Genomic DNA, 22040 nt, shown 5'->3' with positions numbered 1-22040 from the left:
TCGGTAAGGATCTCCAGAGAAGCTGCGGCGGATCTGTCTTGGTGGGGAGTGGAAGGCAATCTGTCTCAAGGAAAGCCTTTTCAAACTCCTCCATCGGTGGCCACAGTGATCACGGATGCATCCACTCTAGGGTGGGGTGCTCATCTCGGGGATCTGGAGGTCAAGGGTCTTTGGTCCCCAGAGGAAAGGTTTCTTCACATCAACCTTTTGGAATTGCGGGCAATGCGTCTGGCACTCAAGGCCTTCCTCCCCTCCCTTCGCGGTCGGTCGGTTCAAGTCCTAACGGACAACACCACCGCGATGTGGTATGTCAACAAACTGGGAGGAGTGGGGTCGCAGTGTCTCTGCAGAGAGGCTCTGCGCCTCTGGTCCTGGGTTCAGGAACATCAGATTTGTCTAGTGGCAAATAATCTGGCCGGAGTACTGAACGTTCGTGCAGACAATCTGTCGGCAGTTCTCAGCTGACCACGAGTGGAGGCTTCATCCGGAGGTAGTTCGTCATGTCTTTCGGACATGGGGAACTCCTCAGGTGGACCAGTTTGCCACTCACGAGAAAGCTCACTGCCCGTCATTCTGCAGCCTCCAGTATCCGATGCAGGGAGCCTTGGGGGACGCGTTTCAGTTTGAGTTGGGACTCGCAACTCCTCTACGCGTTTCCTCCCATACCCTTCATTCCTCTGGTTCTGAGGAAGATTCGCCAAGACCGTCCCAAGTCCTATTGGTCACCCCGGATTGGCCAGGAAGGGTGTGGTACACAGATCTTCTCCACCTCTCCTCGTGGCCTCCGCTCCGTCTCCCTCTCAGGGCAGACCTTCTCTCTCAGATGGAGGGGCAGGTTCTACACCGCCACCTCCAGACCTTACATCTTCATGTCTGGAGATTGAACGGGGCAACCTGAATTCCTTTTCTCTCCCACATGATGTAGTGGATGTCATTTTATCGGTCAGGCGTGACTCCACCAAGTCCATTTATTCTTAAAGGTGGTCTAAATTTGTATCCTGGTGTGGAGAGAATACTGTTGATCCTTTGAGAGCTCGGTTATCAGAAATACTTCAATTTGCTCTTTTATTGGCGCAGCAGGGTTTTGCTGTAGCTACGGTAAAAGGTTATTTATCAGCTTTATCAGCTTTTATCTGTTTACCGGATCAACCATCTTTGTTTAAATCTCCTGTTGTATTGAGATTTTTAAAGGGTTTAACAAATAAGTTTCCTCCTACTCCCTTTATTGTACCTCATTGGGGCTTGAACCTAGTTCTTACATATTTAATGAGTTCTCCATTTGAACCTTTACACAGGTGTACTTTGAGACTTTTGTCTTTTAAGACGGTTTTTCTTATCGCAATTACCTCGGCAAGGAAGGTAAGTGAGCTTCAAGCTCTTAGCTCAAAGCCCTCATTCTTGACCATTCATGCTGAACAAATGGTTCTTAGGACCAGGGCTGCTTTTCTGCCTAAGGTGGTTACTCCATTCCATTTAGGACAGTCCATTACCCTCCCTACCTTCTATCCTCCTCCTCACCCTTTCAAGGAGGAGGCGCGTCTTCACCGTCTGGACCCTAAGAGGGCGGGGAGCTTTTACCTTGATAGAACAAAAGACTATCGAGTGGATGACCAGCTCTTTGTGGGATTTGCTGGCTGCAAGAAAGGAAGAGCTGTGTACAGGCGCACACTCTCAAGGTGGATCATACTTTGCATCAAGATCTGCTACGCCTTGGCTGGTAAGGAACCTCCAGAGGGTATAAGGGCTCATTCTACTAGAGCAAAGTCATCAACATATGCTTTGTCTACGGGTGTTACTGTAGAGGACATTTGTAGAGCAGCGACATGGGCCTCCCTCCACACTTTTGCCAAGCATTACTGCTTGGATAGCGAGGTGAGGAGGGATGGCCATTTTGAGCGCTCTGTCCTACAAGATTTTCTTGTATAGAGGAGTGGACACCCTCCTCCGGGAGTGGGGACTGCTGTGGGACTCTATTCACAAGGTGAGGAATCCACTGGCAGATGTATCCATCAGAAGAACAAGTTACTTACCTTCGGTAACGCTTTTTCTGGTGGATACAGTATCTGCCTGTGGATTCCTCACATGCCCAGCCGCCTCCCCGTTGTCCACTCTTCTATACCTGAGTTTATGGCAATGTTAAAATGTGTGTGTATATATATATATATATATATATATATATATATATATATTTGTGTATATATTGTGTTTTTCATGCATTGTCTTCACACTGTGTTATCTTGAATATTATGTACTGTGTACACTGTATTTCTATATATCTACTGTCATTGGTCTGTCCGGGTGCCTCAAAGGCACAGAAGAAAGGGCGGAACTGATGTCATCAATCCGATGTAGGCACAATAAGGAGTCGGTGACTTCAGACGGAGTCGCGCGCGATGCCGTGCTCCTATGACGGCGTCCTCCTATGACGTCGTCCACGCCGGCGTGCTACAAAAGAATTTCCGAACGTTGCTGACGCAGGGTGATACTCACAAGGTGAGGAATCCACAGGCAGATACTGTATCCACCAAAAAAAGCGTTACCAAAGGTAAGTAACTTGTTCATCTGGACGATTGGTTAATAAAATCCAAGTCCTACAAAAACCTGTAAACCTGTAGACTTGTAGAGCGCGATTGCTGCCCGGAGGCGTCCAAGCGCTAGGGTAACCAGAACCTACAGAAGAGCAGATGAGGAGGAATCTAGGGATTAGTGGGGGGAATTAAACAGGAAAGTCTTTAATCGTTTACGAAACACAGTGAGGTTGGGATTGGCTCTGAGATGTAGTGGCAGAGTTTTCCAGGTTCTGGACGCATTGTAAGCGAACGTCCTTCCGCCTGACCTGGATCTTTTTATTCTTGGCGTCACTGCTAAAAAGGTCTGGCTGGAGCGAAGGCTTCGGTTGGGAATGTAGTGAGTAACTAGGTCACGTGAAATGCTGGGGCCTGTGTCCCAGAATGCTTGGTGGGCTATGCACATAGCTTTAAAAAGGACTCTCTGCCGAATCGGTAGCCAGTGAAGGCTGACCAGACCGGCCCTCACTGATTGTCTCCGAGGGATCTTGAGCAGTAAACGCGCTGCGCAGTTCTGCACTATCTGCAGTCTGCGCAGAGTGTAATCTGGGGCGCCTAGATAGAGCACATTGTTGAAATCGAGGCGTGAGTGTATGAGGCCTTCCATGGCCACCTGTTTGGCTTCCAGGGGGAGGAGGGGGAAGATTTTATTTAGCATCCTCATGATGCCAAAACAGGTGGCTGATAGTTTTGTGGCTTGAGCGTTGAAGGACAGAGATCTGTCTAGCCACACTCCGAGGCTCTTAATATTGTTCTTGGGGGCTGGGGGGGGGGGGGGGGGGGCCAGACAAGGAGGCCACAAGGAGGGGGGGAGGCCAAGATTTGGGGGGCCTAAGAGCATCAGCTCTGTTTTATCCCAATTCAACTTGAGGGATGATGAAGACATCCAGGTCTTCACCTCCTCTAGGCATTCTCTAAGCCCACCTGACGCAGGCCGGGTAGTCTCCTGCGCCAGTGAGACCACCAGCTGCGTGTCGTCCGCATAGGAGATGAGCTTAACTCCGAATGGGCGGACAACATCAGCCAGTGGCCTCATATACAGGTTGAAGAGTGCGGGGCTCAGAGAGGAGCCCTGAGGAACTCCGCACTTTAAGGTCTGCTAGAGGAGACGGGCTCACCCTCAAAGACCCTGAAGGATCTGTTCTCCAGAAAGGATTTAAACCATGTCCAGGCTTTGTTCTTGATCCCAGCGCAGGACAAACGGTCCAGTAGGGTGTCATGACTGACCGTGTCAAATGCCGCGCTTAGATCAAGGAGGATCACTGCCACTGATCCTCCTTGATCCAGGATTTTTCTAGCTTCCTCAGTGACCATGAGGAGAGCGGTCTCAGTCCCGTGTTTCGGTCTGAAGCCCGTCTGGGTGGGATCTAGTACGTGATGATTTTCCAGGAAGTTCACTAGCTGTTGATTAATATATTTTTCTAAGACCTTACTCACCCATGGGAGCAGGGAGATGGGGCAATAGTTGGCCAAGTCAGACGGTTCTAAATTGGGTTTTTTAAGCAGCGACCTGACCATGGCCTGTTTCCAGACGGTCGGTACAGTGCTGGAGGTGATGGATGCTTTTAGTACCTCCCTAATAATGGGCAGGGTGATCTGAGAGACAGCCATTATTATTGTTATTATTGGCAACCAATGTGTACAGCACACGCATCAAACAATATGTCTGCTACACAAACTGGGATTCACAGTAAATGAAAAGAAATCCCATCTCCAGCCGTCCCTGTCTCAGCAGTATCTGGGTGCTACAATAGATACCTCCAAAGCAATAGCGTACCCCAACCCAGCAAGAATGCAAACTATGCAGGATCTTATCAAAAGATTCCAGCCACAACACTCACTACCAGCTCGAGTGTTTATGCAACTAATAGGAATGATGGCATCTTGCATTTTCATAGTGCTGTATGCAAGACTACAAATGCGCCCCATTCAAGAGTGCTTGGCAAGTCAGTGAAATCAGGCTCAGCAACAAATAACAGATCTGGTGGTGGTAGACGGCCGGACATATCGCTCTCTGCAATGGTGGAACACCAAGAACCTTTCCAAGGGCTGGCCGTTTATGGAACCTGTTACACAGATAATACTAACCACAGACGCATCTCTCACAGGATGGGGAGCGCATTTACAAAATCACACAGTACAGGGTATATGGACAATGCAACAAAAACTACTCCACATAAACCAACTGGAGTTACTAGTGATTTTTCTGGCTCTAAAACGTTTCAGCATTACCTATCAAACAAAGCTGTACTAGTCCAGACGGACAATATGACAGCAATGTATTACATTCAAAAACTAGGAGGAACACACTCCCTACAGCTCTCCTGGCTGGCACAGAGCAATGTAGATGAGCCATTCCTCAAAACATGTTTCTATTAGCAGAACATCTACCAGGAGTTCACAATCAAGTTGCAGATCTATTAAGTCGTCAAAGACAACAGATACACGAATGGAAACTTCATCATCAAGTTCTTCAGCCATTTTTTAAAAGTGGGGTCAACCAGAGATAGATCTGTTTGCTGCAAAACACAACTCCAAATGCCCAAGCTTCACCACCAAATACCCACACCCATTATCCAAAGGCAATGTGGTATGGATGAACTGGTCAAACAAATTTGCGTACGCTTTTCCACCTCTCCCACTAATTCCATTAGTGGTACGCAAGCTACAGCAACATTCTCTCACATTGATTCTCATAGCACCAACGTTGGCAAGACAACCTTGGTTCACCAAGCTACTAGAGATGTCAGTAGTACCACATCACAAACTAAAACTCTCTCCACATCTAATAACACAGAACCATGGAGAGATTATGCATCCAGACCCAATGCAGCTCAATCTAGCGATTTGGCTCCTGAGGTCTTAGAATTTGGATATCTAAATTTACCACCTGATTGTATGAATGTCATTAAAGAAGCAAGATGCCCTACCACTAGAGCATGTTATGCAGCAAAGTGGAAAAGGTTTGTTGTATATTGTACAAATAACATCAATCCCATAGATGTTTCCATACAAAACATCATATGCTACCTGTTACATCTGCAAAGATCTAACTTGGCGTATTCCTCAATCAGGTTACATCTTGCTGCTATAGCAGCATATCTTCAAAACAGACAATATTTGTCATTGTTTAGAGTATCTGCAATCAAAGCGTTTATGGAAGGACTTCAAAGAATAATTCCTCCTAGAATACCACCCTCTCCAGTGTGGAACTTAAATGTTGTTCTCACAAGACTTATGGGTCCTCCTTTCGAATGTGTGTGAATTACAATTCCTTACATGGAAAGTTGCTTTTTTAGTAGCTGTAACTTCGCTTGGAAGAGTAAGTGAGATACAAGCATTAACAATTCAAGAACCATTTATACAACTTCATCATAATAAAGTGGTTCTTAAAACAAATCCAAAGTTTCTGCCAAAGGTCATTTCACCTTTCCACCTCAATCAATCTATTGAGTTGCCAGTATTTTTCCCCCAACCACAAACAGTGGCAGAAAGAGCTCTCCATACATTAGATGTAAAGAGAGTGCTTCTCTACTACATAGATAAAACAAAACCTTTTCGTAAAGCTAAACAACTGTTTGTGTCTTTTTCTCCTCCACATAAGGGAAAACAATTTCAAAATCAGGCATTGCAAGATGGATTGTTAAGTGCATTCAAATTTGTTATCAAAAAGCAAAACGCAGTCTATCCATTCCCCCTAGGGCTCATTCTATCCGTAAATTAGGGGCATCTATGGCATTCCTAGGGAACATACCATTAGATGACATCTGTAAAGCAGCTACATGGTCTACTCCGCACACATTTACAAAACACTACTGTGTAGATGTGCAGGCAAAACAACAAGCAAGTGTGGGCCAGGCTGTACTCAAAGCATTATTTCAAACTACTGCAACAGACACAGGCGGTCGCCGCCAAGGGAGAAACTGCTGTGCAATCTATGCAATAGTATGTGGTCTGCAGCCATATGCCTCGAACGGAAAATGCTACTTACCAGTTTGCATCTGTTCTTGGCATGTAGGGCTGCAGAACCACACACGCCTCCCCGGCTACCGGTGTCTGTTCCAGTATTATCTTATTTAGATAAACAATACATGGTCATCTCTATATGAACTCCTACAACTCCATCATTTGCCCAATGGCGACAACAATCTGAAGATGGAGTCGAAGCCCATGCACACTACGATCTAAGGGAGGAGTCATCCAACAGACAAAGACTCTTCCAAGACAACAAAGTGTAATCATCCGGACCCACCACCAGATGGTGATCTAATGCAATAGTGTGTGGTTCTGCAGCCCTTCATGCCAAGAACAGTTGCATACTGGTAAGTTGCATTTTCCTTCCTGTGGATTGTAAAATGTATCCATACTTGTTATGCTAAAGCCAAACTCACTCTACCTATCCCTCCAAAAGCTCACTCTACTTGTAATAAGGGAGCTTCCATGGCCTTCTTAGGAAATATACCCATGGCTGACCTGTAAAGCTGCTGCAAAACATTGCTCTGTAGATGTAATGGCCAGTCAGCAAGCTAATGTGGGTCAAGCAGTTCTCAAAACTTTATTAAAAACCAATTAAACTGACACAGGTTACCCACCGCTTCGAGAGGAGAACTGCTTTACAGTCTATGCTAAGCATGTGTACCTACAGCTACACATGCCATCAATCAGAACATGTTGCTTACCCACTAAGCATGTTTTTGTGGCATGTGGTGCATATGATTCACATTTTCCCATCCTCCTCCCTGAAAAACTGTGTTGGTTGCATTTATCAGCATTCAACATTATATTATGTTTACATGGTCATTTCACTAGACTACACCATCCTTTACAGACCATCCTCACCCACCAAGTGGAAAACAATCTAACAATGGAGAAGACGACCAAGCACATTGCCAGCAAATGGACTTAGAGACGCAAAAGACTTCTTCCAAGAAAAACAACTTGCACACTTCCAAACCCAACACTAGATGGCGCAGATGTGAATCTACAACACTGTATGCCACATTTCCTTACCTGTGTTTCCAGAATCTCACTGGAATAGTCTCTAAGAAGCGATATTACATTTTGATGGATCATTTACCGATACTTTTTCTCCAGCTACCATTCTAAAGAAAATCTTGAGAAAAATGTCTCCAGTGAAACTGATTTCCCAAAGCTTTGACAGCAACATTTCTGTTATGATTTTCAAAACCCTTTCCTGTCTGCCGTATCTTCTCATATGACGTCAGGCGTTGAAAAAATCCTTTTGGGAATAAAGGATCCTAAAAGGATCTTCCACCAAACATTATGGAATCCTGATCTTTACATCTCTGAATTCTTTGAATTTGTCTCCTTCACCATTCTCTAAACGAAGTAATTCATAAAGATAGGAGGCCACCTACTTGCAAATGTAGCCCTTACAAATTGAAAGCTTTTTGTGTGCATTTTGTCTGTTATAAGAGAGATGCTGTATATATGGTAATTCTTTGAGCCACAGGAGCAGTGTGGCCTTTAATACGCTTCAGCAAACATAGGTTTGCTGCTTTGGGTGCTTATCGTAGAAGGCCATGTCTCGATTGCTACCTGTTCAGCATCAATTGCATAGTCTACAGTTTCTCTATTGTAATTATTTTATTATGTCGGACACGGTTCTCTTTTTAATGTAGTTTATATTTTTGAATTAAAACAGTCTGTTTCACTTAAGTTTATCACTTGACTATAGCTAACGGGAAAGTCTTCTTTGCAAAGTAAGGTGCCAAGAGACCTTTCACCTACTACAAGTATGTTTTTAGCTTGGAGAGCACCAGACAGACTAACTTTGAAATTCATGAGCAGGAGATCTTTACCAGCAATTTTTTTGACCCTCTGTCAATTCATGGTCTTCTGTGCAGTTCCTGATAAACCTGTGTTCTAAATTAACCTTAAACGTCTATTTCTCCATTGCATGTCTTCTTACCGTTCATCTGATGTCAGCTTAACTGTTTCTAAACCATTCTGTGTTATGATCAGGGTATGATATATTCTGTTGGAGTGAACCCTTTTCACTCATTTCATTAAGTGCTGTCTGCTTCTCGATGCACAGGCTTACTTTCCAAGATATGCCTGTCATCCACAGACTCAAAGCAATTTTTTAAAATCTTCGGGAGTGCCTGACCTTCGCTTTTTGATGTTTTAAAAGTGTGATTAGAAGATCAGAAAATTAGGCCATTTTAGCAAGGCTTTTGGCTCCTCTAGATGTCAGGAAAGTGGTCTGAATACTAAGCCTTTGAGCCAAGAGATCATCCACACGTGAGCCACTTTTGGACCAAGCCTAGCCTCTGACTTCTTAGAAAGTCAATCATTCTAGATAATTAGCTGCTGGCAGGGCACTGATATAGCGATTGCCAGGGCACCACGACTTTAAGGGTCAGTCCATACAGTGGCCAATTAGATATTAAGTGCCTCCTAACCAGTCACCACGTCATTGGGCGGTCCATCTGCCAATCATAGAAACATGAGCATATGGATTAAGGGTTAACTAGGTACTCCATATACAAATATATAGTCCATGACAAATCCGTTACTATAAACAATCAGTGTTAAACTAATATAATATAATATAAGGCCTTCATGTATTCGAAGGTTCAATTGTTGAAAATAAGAAAATTGTCCACAAAACATGGGTAAATGATGCAAAGAAAGTTCTCAGTGTACTATGTCATTACACCAAAGCGAGAAAAGCCTTGTGGCCATATATGCATGTGTGTTTCTACACTATACCAATGACTGCAGTTTATATAGATGAGCTGGATATAACAAAATATCATAGTTCTCTGTTGTGTCTAACTGTGGGTGTGAGAAAGTCTTAGTCTGAGTGTCATTGTTGACGATGTTTAGACCAGCAGTCTTGCCTCACAACCCCAGTAAAGGGGCCAAGATCAAAAATATCATAGATGGGGCCAGCAGCGTGAACTGCCACTAACTAGATTCCCAAGAATATTGATGCAGCATGGTGGCAGAAGCAAATAAATGTCTGCCAGGGGAAATACCAGGCTTTGCGCACTCATCTGCACAGAGGGCAGCAGAACAAGGGGAAATAAAAATACAGAGACAAATTTGTGTTTTGAGATAATGTTGAAGGTCTTCTCACACCCAGTGTTTGGTAGAGCGCAGAATTCAGTGTTAGGTAGAGCGCAGAATTCAATATCAAACTGGCCAGTCACTGTACACCAGGGAGTTCACAGAGAAATCATTGGAACATCTGAGGATACCCACTAGGCCATTGATGACCCATAAGCAAACCGTAATCATGGGGGAGTGTGTGGGTGGGGGCAGTGAAGCCCTATCACTGCCCAATCACTCATATATCCGAAAGGGCCACAGCTCAGCCACTGGGTGCCCAGCTGCCTAGTCCCTCTGCAGTCTGGTTTTCCTAATCGTTGTTTCTTAGAAAATAATGGTGTCACAGCCCAGTCGTGTATCAGTGAGGTGTAAAGATATTGAATTCGGTTTTACAACGTGTGCGGTCAAGCCTTTCTCTGTAGACAGGTTTTGCTAACCTAGCTTAACTGATAATTTAAATGTACCGAAAAGAAATAGGCCTGGCGGACTTTCACGTTGATAACCGCTACTGTGAGCAGCTTTTCGAAAGGTCCATAGGACATGGACTGTCACTCTGAGCCATGATAATAACAGGAAATATCCTCCAACTAAGTTCCTACGTATTTGGCTAACTTTGTTCAGGGGCTGTTGCGAGTTAGCCACAAGTATAAAAGTTGCCTGAAGCTGCTCTGGGAGGGGATTAGGTTTAACTTTCAAGCTACAACCTATACAAAAAGGAGCGCACAAATTAATAATTCTTCACAAGCAAAGTGCTTCGTAATAGTTCATTTGACATTCTAATTCAAAGAAATGCAGCCAACACGTTTCATCCAATGAGGACATCATCAGGGCTTAATACTTCACGTAGATCGCATGTTCTGTGCTGCCAATTTGGGCTTTGGCCACTTAGCCCCGTGTTAAGGTGCTAATCTGTAGTCCTATGTGTTCTCTTTCAACCCGTCTCTGCGGGATTTATCTAATCGGCCCCATACAGAGATGCGTTGGAAGGGAACATGTAGGACTTTCTATACTTCTGTAGTTATATATTTATATATTTATATAGTTAAGTCCATACTTTGGACTTAACTACCAACCTTGAGGCCTTACAGCTAAGCATTCTCCCGACAGGCCCAACGCACATAGCGGGCCATACACTTGATTTTATATGCACTAACTCTCCCAAAGTTAAAATTATACAAATCGATCCAGTCCTATGGACCGATCATTATGTTATTAAATTTAACATTGTGTGCCCACAGTTCAAATTCCGACAAACCGCCCAAGTAAAACTGAGCAGACCATGGAACAAAATTACCCTAGAATCTTTTTCTGCACACTTTTCACCTCCAGTCATTTCTGACAAGACTGACCCCAATATAGCTGCCAGAGAGCTGGATCGTGCTATAGTCTCGGCTTTAGATCACAGCGCTCCAGCAAGAGTCTCAAAACTTCCTAAAAAAAACTCACCGTGGTTTACGCCAGACTTGGAACAAATTAAGCACACAGTTAGCGTAGCTGAAAGGAAATGGCGCCAAACAAAAGACTCTAATGATAGTCAAATACAAAATCATTCACAGACAATATATGAAAGGCATTGCGGAGGCGAAGAAGGCATATCTTGGTAACAGGATATCCCTGGCATCCAACTCACATAGAGAGCTATATAATAAAGTGAAAGATTTCACAAATCCCACTGCCTGCAAACAGCCACTTGAGGAATATAAAGACTGGGTTGAGTCTGTGGCAGCATACTTTCACGATAAAATTAATGAAATTCACAAACGCTTTCCACAGCTACCCCCAACTTGTCAGACAGTCCCGTCTTTTAGCAATTGTAGTGACCTTAACAAATCCACCCCCACACTCAGGAATTTCCCATATTTCACTGAAGCACAGGTGGAGGTAACTTTACTGCATATGAAATCAGGATCTCCTGTAGACCCGGCCTTTCCACAAATCCTATCTAAAGTGGCTCCTGCTCTGGTCCCAGTTTTAACAAAAACGTAAAATCAGTCCCTACTTCACTCTTCAGTTCCACAACATTGGAAGGAAGCAGTTATTAGACCAATCTTAAAAAAAGCCTCTGCAGATCCAAAATTACTTTCCAATTACCGGCCCATCTCGCTCCTTCCCGTTTGGTAAGATCATGGAATCATTAATAAATAAACACCTCAAACTACATCTGGAGACAAACAAGCTCCTGGACCCTTCACAATCAGGTTTTAGGGAATTTCACAGCACCGAGATTGCCCTCCTTGAAGTTGTGGATAACATAAGACTGACACTAGACTCCAACCAGTCAGCCATACTGGTCTTGCTTGACCTGTCTGCGGCCTTCGACACCATCTCGCACCACATTCTTTTAGAACGTCTGGTGGAGATTGGTGTCGAAGGCTCCGCACTCTGTTGGATAAAAAACTACCTGTCCAACAGACGGTCTATGGTCCAAATTGGTGTCCACTCCTCCAAACACTATGACAACGATAAGGGCGTCCCTCAGGGATCCATATTGAGCCCTACGCTCTTTAACCTGTATGTATCCCGTCTTGCTAAAGTCATCCGAGCACACGGCTTTGGAACCGTGTCCTACGCGGATGATACACAAATACTGATCACTATCAAACAGAATCCGGACGTAACCAAAATGAGTTTTAAAAACTGTATGCTAGACATCCAGGATTGGATGACCAGAAACTTCCTGATGATGAATGCAGGAAAGACGGAGGTCCTGCTGTTTGGAAAGGCAGCTAATTTCTGGTCCGATGACTGGTGGCCAACTTCCCTTGGCACTTGCCCCACGTCTAAATCCTCAGTAAGAAATTTAGGGGTTACCATAAACAATAAACTATCCATGTCTGAGCATATTAATAAAGTCGTTGGCACCAGCTACGGCATCATGCGTAGTCTGAGAAAAATCTTTAAATGGCTCCCCCTCTCCGCTCGCATGCCTCTAGTTCAGGGACTCATTATGAGTAGAATTGACTACGGGAATGCACTCCTGGCCTCAACAAATACCACCCTGCTGACCCGCTTACATGTCCTACAAAACACCGCTGCCAGACTGGTGCTTGGCCTTCCCCCTCGCACCCCCTCATCACCCTGCCTAAGAACCTTGCACTGGCTCCCAATACTAAAACGTATTAAATTCAAACTATGCTGCCTGGTCCACAAATCCATAAATGGGCATGGCCCAGCCTACCTAGAACAAAAACTTAAGGTTTACCACCCAGTGAGAACACTTGGATCATCTACCAAGTACCTCCTAAGTGTCCCCAGAGTGCGTACAGCCAGAAATGGAGATAGAGCCTTCAGTAAAACAGCTCCTGAAGCATGGAACTCTCTGCCCCTCCAGATTAGGTTGGAACCTGACTATCTGAGATTCCGCAGACAGTTAAAAACATGGCTCTTCTAGCTCGTGTCTATGGCCTGCTCTGGTTTTCTGTAGGACTTTCTCTGCAAGCGCTCTGAGACCTTCGGGTGATTTATGCGCTATACAAATGAAATTAAAGTAAAGTAGGACTACAGATGACCACCTTGGTCGAAACGTGTTGGGTGGATTGTTTATTGTGATGTTTTCTGGATGAAATAAGGGATTAATGATATAAACAACGAATTGGAGATACATAAAGACTCCCTGTGGGCTTTCTTTGAATTGGAAGGTCAAATGAACTATTATGAAGCTCTTTGCTTGTGAAAAGTTAATAATTTGTGCACTCCTTTTTGTATAGGTTGTAGCTTGACTGTAAGTGGCCCAATGGCGGTGGGACCACATCAAATAGAGCGCATTTGGAGCTTAGTGACAAATTACCCGTATTGCATACCAGTGCACACATCTTTTAGCCCTCACCACCAGAGAGTTGTATGATTGGTTTTGGTTTAACATTCCCTTTCTGGGCGATATCCTATTGAGAAGCTCTCCATAACACTTCATTTTGGGTGGTTCCCTGAAGGCACACAATTTTCCATTGTCCCTATTTCTGTATGATTAGTTTGTTCTGGTTTGCACACAGTTTCACAAGATTGTCCATGTTGGCTCACGGGTTTCACGGGGTATCACAGGTGACACGATTTAGAGGGTGTCCCAGAGACTGAGCAGCTAAACTTTTAAACGCCTGTGTCTTTTGCAGATGGTGGCAGTGATCACATGTAGGTGCCTTCATACCATGAAGCTATATAAAGGCCAGTGTAGATTCAAGCCTGCTTGTGACAGATGGCTATTGCTTTGTGGCCGTTTCAGTAGCCGATAACACACAAGTCTTGTACTCTTCTTTGACTGATACAGATAGTGGCTGCTGCTACCTTGTAACTGCTGTTAATTGCCAGTTGCTGAAAGGCCTGTCTGTATCCTCTGTCTGAATTTGAGGATTGGACCTACATCGTACAAAGGGCATACACAACCATTCATACAAGAAACGATCCCTGAACGTTTTTTTAATATGTGCGACACACTGCCCCTGGTCCTTGGATTTACAAAATCAATTTATGTATGCAAGGGAAAACCTAGAACACACTGTCATTGAGGAGCACTGACCACTGCACCTTCCCCTCAGTGAAAAGCAGGTAGCCCCAACAGCCTTCTCACCACACACGACCCCTTTTTTGCCAGCCGCTCAAACAGTGTCTTATCTGAATGACCCTACATGTGGTCTCTGGCCCTGCTGCCTGCTCACACACTATCTGCCCATATTCAAAAAGGACTCTGTTCCCCTCTCCGATCTTATCAATTTCTTATATATATATTTTTTATTTGAATTTTTCTTTTATTGCTTGTGAATATTAACATTCTTGTGGGGCTACCTGGCGGGTGGGCGCCGATGGCAGAGCCCTTTCTGTTTTGCATCGCGAGCCCTTGCGGGTCGGAATGTGTATCATTTTGAATTGTGGTGACTGGTGTTTATCTTTATTTCACTCCTTTCTTTCTGATTTTATTTTGACTGTTGCCATGTGATTGGTTGTGGCTGCACGCACTAGTGACTTGAAGGCTGTTTCTATCTCCCTTTCACCAAGCTTGTCTTAGCCTAGGGTTACGCGCTGTCCCAAGTGAATGCTGGGAGAGACTTTGTAGTTCGTCGTCTGACTGTGGTGGTTCATTTATTTACAGTCTTTCCTTTGCTCCTGCTGTTTTTAGCTCTTCAGATTAGCATGGTTCATTTTTTTTGGCTGTGATCTAAAATTATTAATGTTCCCATTTCTTTCTGTGTCCTTGCCTCCACCCTTGCCATCATCCCCTAATTACCTTCTTTTCCCAAAATATAATTTTGCACACAAGTCATGAATGGTGTCCTCCTTTCCTTGTTGTGGCAATGCCGCAAGCCTAGGGAAGGCCCTTCAGTCACTTCTGGAGCGGCAATAAAACAAGCCATGCTGTAGATTTCCAAAGTTTTCCATGCACACTTATTCCTATTGCTTTTGTGAAATAACAGGAATTAAGGACTCTCTGAATTGAATATCACTCCGTGATAAAGGCAGATACATTTACAAATTATGAATGGTAGAACTATTTATGAATGTCTCAACGTGAATTGTAGAAAACAAAATTCTAATAGTTTGTCTTACACCCCTCCTAACACAGTGAGCTTGTGTATTCAAGAATTGTTAGTTTATTGAAATTGAACGCATTTCTCCTTCAAGGCCTGCTAACCTCTGTTCAGTAGGCTGCTTAGCCAACTGTCACCAGAGAGCAGGAGCATCAGAAAAGACATTGCGGAGTGGGGCATCAAAGGATTCATTAATAATTAGAGACCCGCTGTCGGGTGAACCAAAATTCACACTTCCTGAGGCAACCATGTTACCTTGGACCAATGTCTTGATTAACTTTTTCGTGGAGGAGCGGAATCTCTTCTAAGGAAGGATCTCTCTAGCCATTTATGTAAACTTCCCTTCGTTTTCTTTTCCTGTGGTGTATATTCCGCATTACTCTTGGAAAAAACTCCCATTGGTTTGCGGACAGGAAGCCTTTGGACAAGCTAGCACTGCAGTGCAGTTAATAGGGAAGAGAATTGCAAGAAAGATGAAGCTCTGGATCTCACTCCCATTTTAAAATCCAAAGCCAAACGAAAATTTTACTAGTGAAGAATGTTCATGGGTGTCAAGCAACCCTCTAGTTTATGGTGGTATCAGGGTGACCGGGAGATTGAGAGCTAGGCAGCTTTTTTTGAATGGTGGGTTAGACAATTCTACTTGCAGTTATCCTCTTTCCTTCACAACTCGTACCACTGCCCCTCCCATTGGTGGCACTTAAATTCTCACAAACACTCGCAGGTTTTGCCTGCTGATGCATATAGTGCCTAGGTTAAGGTTTTATCTAAACCTTGAACTCTTCAAGTCTCAGAATTAAATGAATCCCTATATTTAGGCAGATTGGGTCAAGTAGACCCAAGATCCCTAATGTGAGCTGTGGGGCACAGTGTACAGCTTTTCACACCTTGACCCTCCCACACCCAGTTCCCGATCTCCACCTTTTCTTCTTCCCCGTCCACCTTTGGTCTTCCCCGTCCTCCTTTTCTTCTTCCCCGTCCTCCTTTTCTCTTCCCCGTCCTCCTTTTCTCTTCCCCGTCCTCCTTTTCTCTTCCCCGTCCTCCTTTTCTCTTCCCCGTCCTCCTTTTCTCTTCCCCGTCCTCCTTTTCTCTTCCCCGTCCTCCTTTTCTCTTCCCCGTCCGCCTTTTCTCTTCCCCGTCTGCCTTTTCTCTTCCCCGTCTGCCTTTTCTCTTCCCCGTCTGCCTTTTCTCTTCCCCGTCTGCCTTTTCTCTTCCCCGTCTGCCTTTTCTCTTCCTCTTCTTTCTTCTTCCCTGTCCTCCTATCCTCTTCATCATTCTTCACTATCACCATCCTCCATTTCCTAAGGCCTCTTGTTGAATTATGATGTTTTCTCTATAACTTTGTTTCCTGTTTACTTCCCACAGGGCGGATATGCAGCTTACAGATACACTCAGCCAGCCACTGCTGCCACCGCAGCGACTGCAGCTGCTGCAGCCGCGGCCGCATACAGCGACAGGTACATAGCAGAGAATGGTCAACCAGGTTTACAACTCTGCCTGAAACCTGGACCATCACTGAGGCTTAGTTGTGCCTCAAACCTTACTATCCTAAACGTCCCAAACGCTTTGTGAATCCTGAGCCATTACATTTGCTACAAACTCATATTGATCCTAGCCATGAAATCTGCCGCAAATCCAGCCTGGCTCTTAGCCCTAAATTGCACCTTAAATCTGCAGTGTACCTTTGCCCTAGTCTGTGAGCAATTTATTTAGGTAGCGCACTCTAGACTTTAAATTGTCTGAGTTTTCAATTTCCTTTCTGTGTCTTTATGACAGTCTGTCTGTGACTTACAGGGGAGTAAAATGAGTGGAGTCCCATGCTTCTATTTTAGCACTTGCACCGAAAACCCTTCTGCCATGCTCAAGCACCAAGTCTGAAACCCATCCACCAACCCTCGCGCCATTGAGCAATCCACTGAGCCACAGGCATAAAAGAGGTCAGCCAAGCATATGTCTAGGATCTGAACTGTATTTCTGTGCCCAGAACTTAGCTTGGAGTCTAGTGCTATGTCTCAGCACTTTACATTTCAATCTTGCTATGTTAGGAAGTGCTGGGGGCTGTCCGAGTGTCCTGTTCCATTTAATCCCACCGAACTTTCAGGGCCAGTCCATCAGAGATGGCAGAGCTTTTACACTGTATCAGTTCCATCTAGTGATGGAGGTAAAATGCTCTATCACCCTTCCAATTACCGGAGTCCATCCTGACATAGAGATGGTAGACTCTTCACCTATGTTTTTCCTCTTTGCCATACATATGGGACAGACTCCATAAAAAGTGCCACAAAGCCATCTCACCCTAAAGCTGGCGGAGCCCATGCCAAAGTGTTTTTTCTTTGCCCTGGTGTTTGACCTGGTGCTTCCATTTGGAGTTATTTGCCACAGTTTTCTGTTGGTGTCTTTCTTCACTTTGCCACAGGGTTATGTTTGTGTCTTCGCGGATATTCATAAACACCAAATAATTTTGCCTACAGGTGTGATTCAGAAATACTTCACAGGAGCAGAATCTGTGTTTTTTAATTGCATTTGTTTATCTAAAGGCAGTAGCATCCTAATATTTCTCAAAACCCTTTTAAGCTTGAAGAAGTGAGCAGATTGGTGGCACAACAGAAGAGAACATTGGGCTGTGCTTTTAAACTCTTAGTTTGACCTCCCTATTTGTAATGACCGCTTGGCAGCTCAGGTTTTCACACAGAGGTTGGGATCCCTAGTCAATATATTCTACCTTTTTTGGCCAATTTTGTTTTGATTTTTGCAAAACCGCCATTCAATAGCGTTTGATAGTGTTTTTCATTTGCAGTCCTGTTTTTGTGTGCATGACCTTGATTTTTGGCTTGCTTTTGTCCCCATAAACATGACTGCAGTGAGTGTCCAGGAGGGCATTGATCCTGTGCACTCTGGCGTAGTTGCATAGTTGGGAAAAATAAACTGCCATTCAGCTGCCAGAGTTCTGTGTCCTCTTAAATGAGCGCTTGTATCAGCCTGGTGGTTTCAAGGCACAGTGCATTGTATTATGTTGTTAGTGCTTTTTCTGCCTAAGGACTTTAAATCTTCAGTTTAAAGGCTTATTAGGATCATGCGATTCTACCTGCACTTAGCTTATTCGTTTAAATGTCCATCCATCGTGTATCATTTAAAAAAGAAGAGACTTTTCTCTTGTAAAGTGTCCAATGATTTGTCACATAGATTGATGTTCATTGTAATGAATTCAGTGAAGAATAATTTGCTGAAGATTTAGGATTACAGTGAGGCCTTTTTGCAGAATCTTAAATTGAGGCATTCAGTGCAAATTCTTCGGGGGTAATTCGCTTACTGCTAAGATATTTCATTCTTTTTTAGCTATGGCCGCGTGTACACTGCTGATCCGTACCATGCCCTGGCACCAGCAGCAAGCTATGGAGTGGGCGCAGTTGGCGCAGTGGTGAGTAAAGTTCATAATTTTATTGGAGTGTGCATTAGCATCCAAGCTTGGCTCGATATATTGAATATCCTCTACTGTAAACCCTCATTTATGGACTTCACCAATCCCATTGTTATCACTCTCGATTAAAAAAGTTAGCATATGAGCACCCATTGCCAACCAGATAAAAAGCACCTATTGTCCACTCAGGCTTCGGAAAGGGGTTAAGCCCTTTATCCCAGAAGCAGACATCAAATCAGTGCTGCAAGCCTTGGTTTTCCAGCATGCTATATCTTCTAGATTAACAAATTCTGCACAATTCCACCATCTAGTGGTCGGTCCGTAAGTGTCTCATCTTGTTAGATTTTCCTGGTTAATGACTGGGGTTGACCTAGCCTAGCCCTCATGTGACCGTTCTAGTAATCCCACAGTGCTCTTGTGCATGTTCAACATGTTAGGTTTTTTCAAAATCATAAGTTCGTTGCATATGTTCCTGTAGATAGCACAGGGCCGGACTAGGAACCGAAACTGGCCCGGGCAAACTGCTTTGCCGGCCTCCCTGTGGGGGCTGAGGGGGTGTGGACGAGCTGTTTGCAAGGGCCGGTTTCGACTGATTTTGTTACCGGCTGCCGATATTGCAGGCCCACAGTAACAAAAACGGCTCCCAGGGGCCCAAAACCGGCCCCAACCCTGGCGGCCTAGCTGGGAAACCTCCAGGTGCCCGCTATGGCCAGTCCGGCCCTGGATAGACATTATCTGCATATTCCAGCCATCTAGTGTTGGGCTTGGAAATTTGCTAGTTGTTTTAATTCAAAGACTTCTTTTGAGTCACATGCATGGGCACAATCTCCATTTTTAAATTGTTTAATCCACCATCTGGTTCAGACGTGATTTAGCATGCTCTCGGTGTCCATGAGTTTGCCAGTTCATTTCACATGATCAGTTCGTTCCCTTCTTTCCTATGCTACAAGACTTTTTGACACTTCTTACAACAATGCTGAATCTGTTCCTCAAGTCCATTTTTTGGTTCATTGCATGCTCCTGACTAACCTTCGGAAAGTGAAGACGGACCTCTGAGGTAAAAGAACGTATGCCCTGCAATAGATGTATGCACTGCCGTTCTAAATATAATTGGGCCAAACTCCACACCATCTACATTCTTTGCCTCTCGACAGAGCAAGATGAGAGCCACTGCGACTGTTGCTTGGCATTCCGCAGCAGGAAGACTCTGCGTCATTGTCGAGACCAATGAGGGGGCCACAAATCCGCTTCAAAATGCCAGATCTCTTGGGTGAGTGACCTGCTTGGTGCAGAGGAATCACTGGATAAGTTGTCTGATCTCACCGGCGCACAAGTCCAGTACTCAGTTTATCGACTTTAACGTCTCGGACTCAGGCGAGGAGGAACTCCTGGTGGAAGAGGCCCTCGAGGACACTCCATCCACCGAAGTCTGCTCTGGTCCATGCTTGAAGACCATGCCTCACATGAATACTGTTGATGCCCAAGCCCTTCTCAAAGGTCAAACGTCAGCATGTCGGAACCAATCACCGCCCCTCCTAGGGACTAGCCCTGAGCCAAAGCCACTACCGCCACCTACAGGGTCTCCACCACTTGCAAGCACTGGTTGACACAGAAGGAAGACCTTAGAGCCAAAAAAAGCCTCTTCCAAGTGCTTCGATCCTCGGCCACCCTGGAGTTCAGGGACACCTATCCATGCCAAATGCTCTAAGCCGTCATTGAATCAAAAAAAGCACCACTGGCACCGAAGCAGCCATCTTCAGCACCAAAACTACCTTTGGATTAGAGACCCTCCACTCTCACCATTGAGAAACTCCCCATCTTTAAGAAGCTGCAGCAGGAACTGGATGATAGGCAGAGAAGGATCATCATCCACCCACGCACAGGCAAAGATCTCTGGCAAAGAAAAGCATGCTTGCCTTCAAGGAAGCCCTGCCATTGGACACTCCTGTGTCCCTCTTGCCCGCCAAGAGGCCTCAAGACAAAATCTCTGCTTCTCTGCAACCACCACCACCTTTAATTTCACTTCCACCACCATCATCTCTGCCCTCAACTCCTGTGGCTTCACCTCTCGAGTCCCCGGAGTCTTATTCGGATAATTGCAGTTCTAGCCCTTTTTCTCCAGCTGTGGACTTTGACCCAGTTACCTTGTTACCTCAGGAGATCATTTTGAGGATTATGACATGTCCTAGATCAAGGTCTTTCTGATATTCTATGTCCAGTCAGAGCCTTACCACCAGATGATACCACAACATGCAGCGTGTTATCCAACCTCTAGCTGCGCTCCAGAAGATACAGATGTACGCCACCGCTGAGGAGGATTCTTTTTTGGTGGATAAACTCAATTACTGAATGCTCCGTCAAATACCTCCCAATGCTCAAGGCCATGATTAAATCCACCCCAGAGATTTTTAAAGAGCAGCTAAAATCTTGCGTGGTGACCCAAATATTAAAAGGAACTATAAACCAGTGCCCTCTAGCTTGCTGTATATCGGGCTTTGTCCCGCCATATTCCTTAGTGCTTCCCACTGCTAGGAAGAGTGCAGCAGTCCATGCTGCTGGGAATGCTTCGCCTCCTGACAAGGAGCATAAGCTGGTTGATGCTCCTGGGATGAGATTAGTGGTAGGTGCGGCCACACAATGGTACATCGCCAATACCGTAGGCCGCCTTTCTCTATATGATCGATCCCATTGGGGATCTCCTACAGCACCTGCCCAGAACATCTCAAATTGCTACAAGAGGAAATGCAGGCACTCCTTTCCAAAGGATCCATAGAGCCAGTGCCCAGCAGAACCAGGCTGCTAATCTCCATACTTGCTCATTCCCAATAACAATGGTTCTCTCGGACCAATCCTCCGGCATCAACCTTGGAACAAATAAATCCTGTCCTAAAATTTCCACATGGTCACACTACAGTATGTAATCCCCCGACTACACATCGACTTTATGGCCACCCTGGACCTGAAAGACTACTACTTTCCCATCCCTAGTTCTTCTAGCCCATCAGCAATTGGCACTACCGCTACTTCATGGTGAGTAGTCTACATTACCCGTTCAAGGTGCTGCACTTCTGCGTCACTACAGCTCCAAGGGGCTTTAATTGTTTAGTGGTAGTAGCGGTTCATCCCAGGAGGGGAGGAATTAATGTCTTTCCCTACCTAGACAACTAGCTGATCAAGTGTGAAAGCAGACAGGAATGCCTAATTCACTCCCAGGCTGTGGTTTCCTTTCTACGCAGCCTAGGGTTTGCATGCAGAATCAGTCTCACATTGATAGTCTCCAGATCCAACTTTTTATAGGAGCAATCCTCAGCTTAGTCAGAGGCAAAGTTTTTCCCATTCCACAGACTGTGCAAGTCTTCCAATAGCTTCTGCCTCTTTATCAGCCACTCAGTCCACTTCAATTGCACCCAGTTAAGCACCTTCGGGAAATTGGCTTCATGCATTGCCACAGAACCCCAAGCC

General features: G+C 45.0%; 1 protein-coding gene across 19 annotated transcripts in view; it reads left to right on the top strand.

The window, feature by feature from the left end:
* RBFOX2 (RNA binding fox-1 homolog 2) overlaps positions 1–22040 on the top strand; it is a 617871-nt gene that overhangs the window by 559271 nt on the left and 36560 nt on the right. For all 19 annotated transcript variants that reach the window (XM_086958635.1, XM_086958667.1, XM_086958628.1 and 16 more), the window contains 2 exons: positions 16526–16617; positions 18497–18578. In XM_086958635.1, coding sequence (XP_086814761.1) covers positions 16526–16617; positions 18497–18578 — 174 coding nt within the window. The remainder of the gene's footprint in view (positions 1–16525; positions 16618–18496; positions 18579–22040) is intronic.

The sequence above is a fragment of the Lissotriton vulgaris genome, chromosome 1_1 (genome assembly GCF_964263255.1).
Source record: "Lissotriton vulgaris chromosome 1_1, aLisVul1.2, whole genome shotgun sequence".
Classification (NCBI taxonomy): domain Eukaryota; kingdom Metazoa; phylum Chordata; class Amphibia; order Caudata; family Salamandridae; genus Lissotriton; species Lissotriton vulgaris.
The sequence above is the reverse complement of the archived record's forward strand: the minus strand, read 5'-3'. Positions and strand labels throughout refer to the sequence as shown.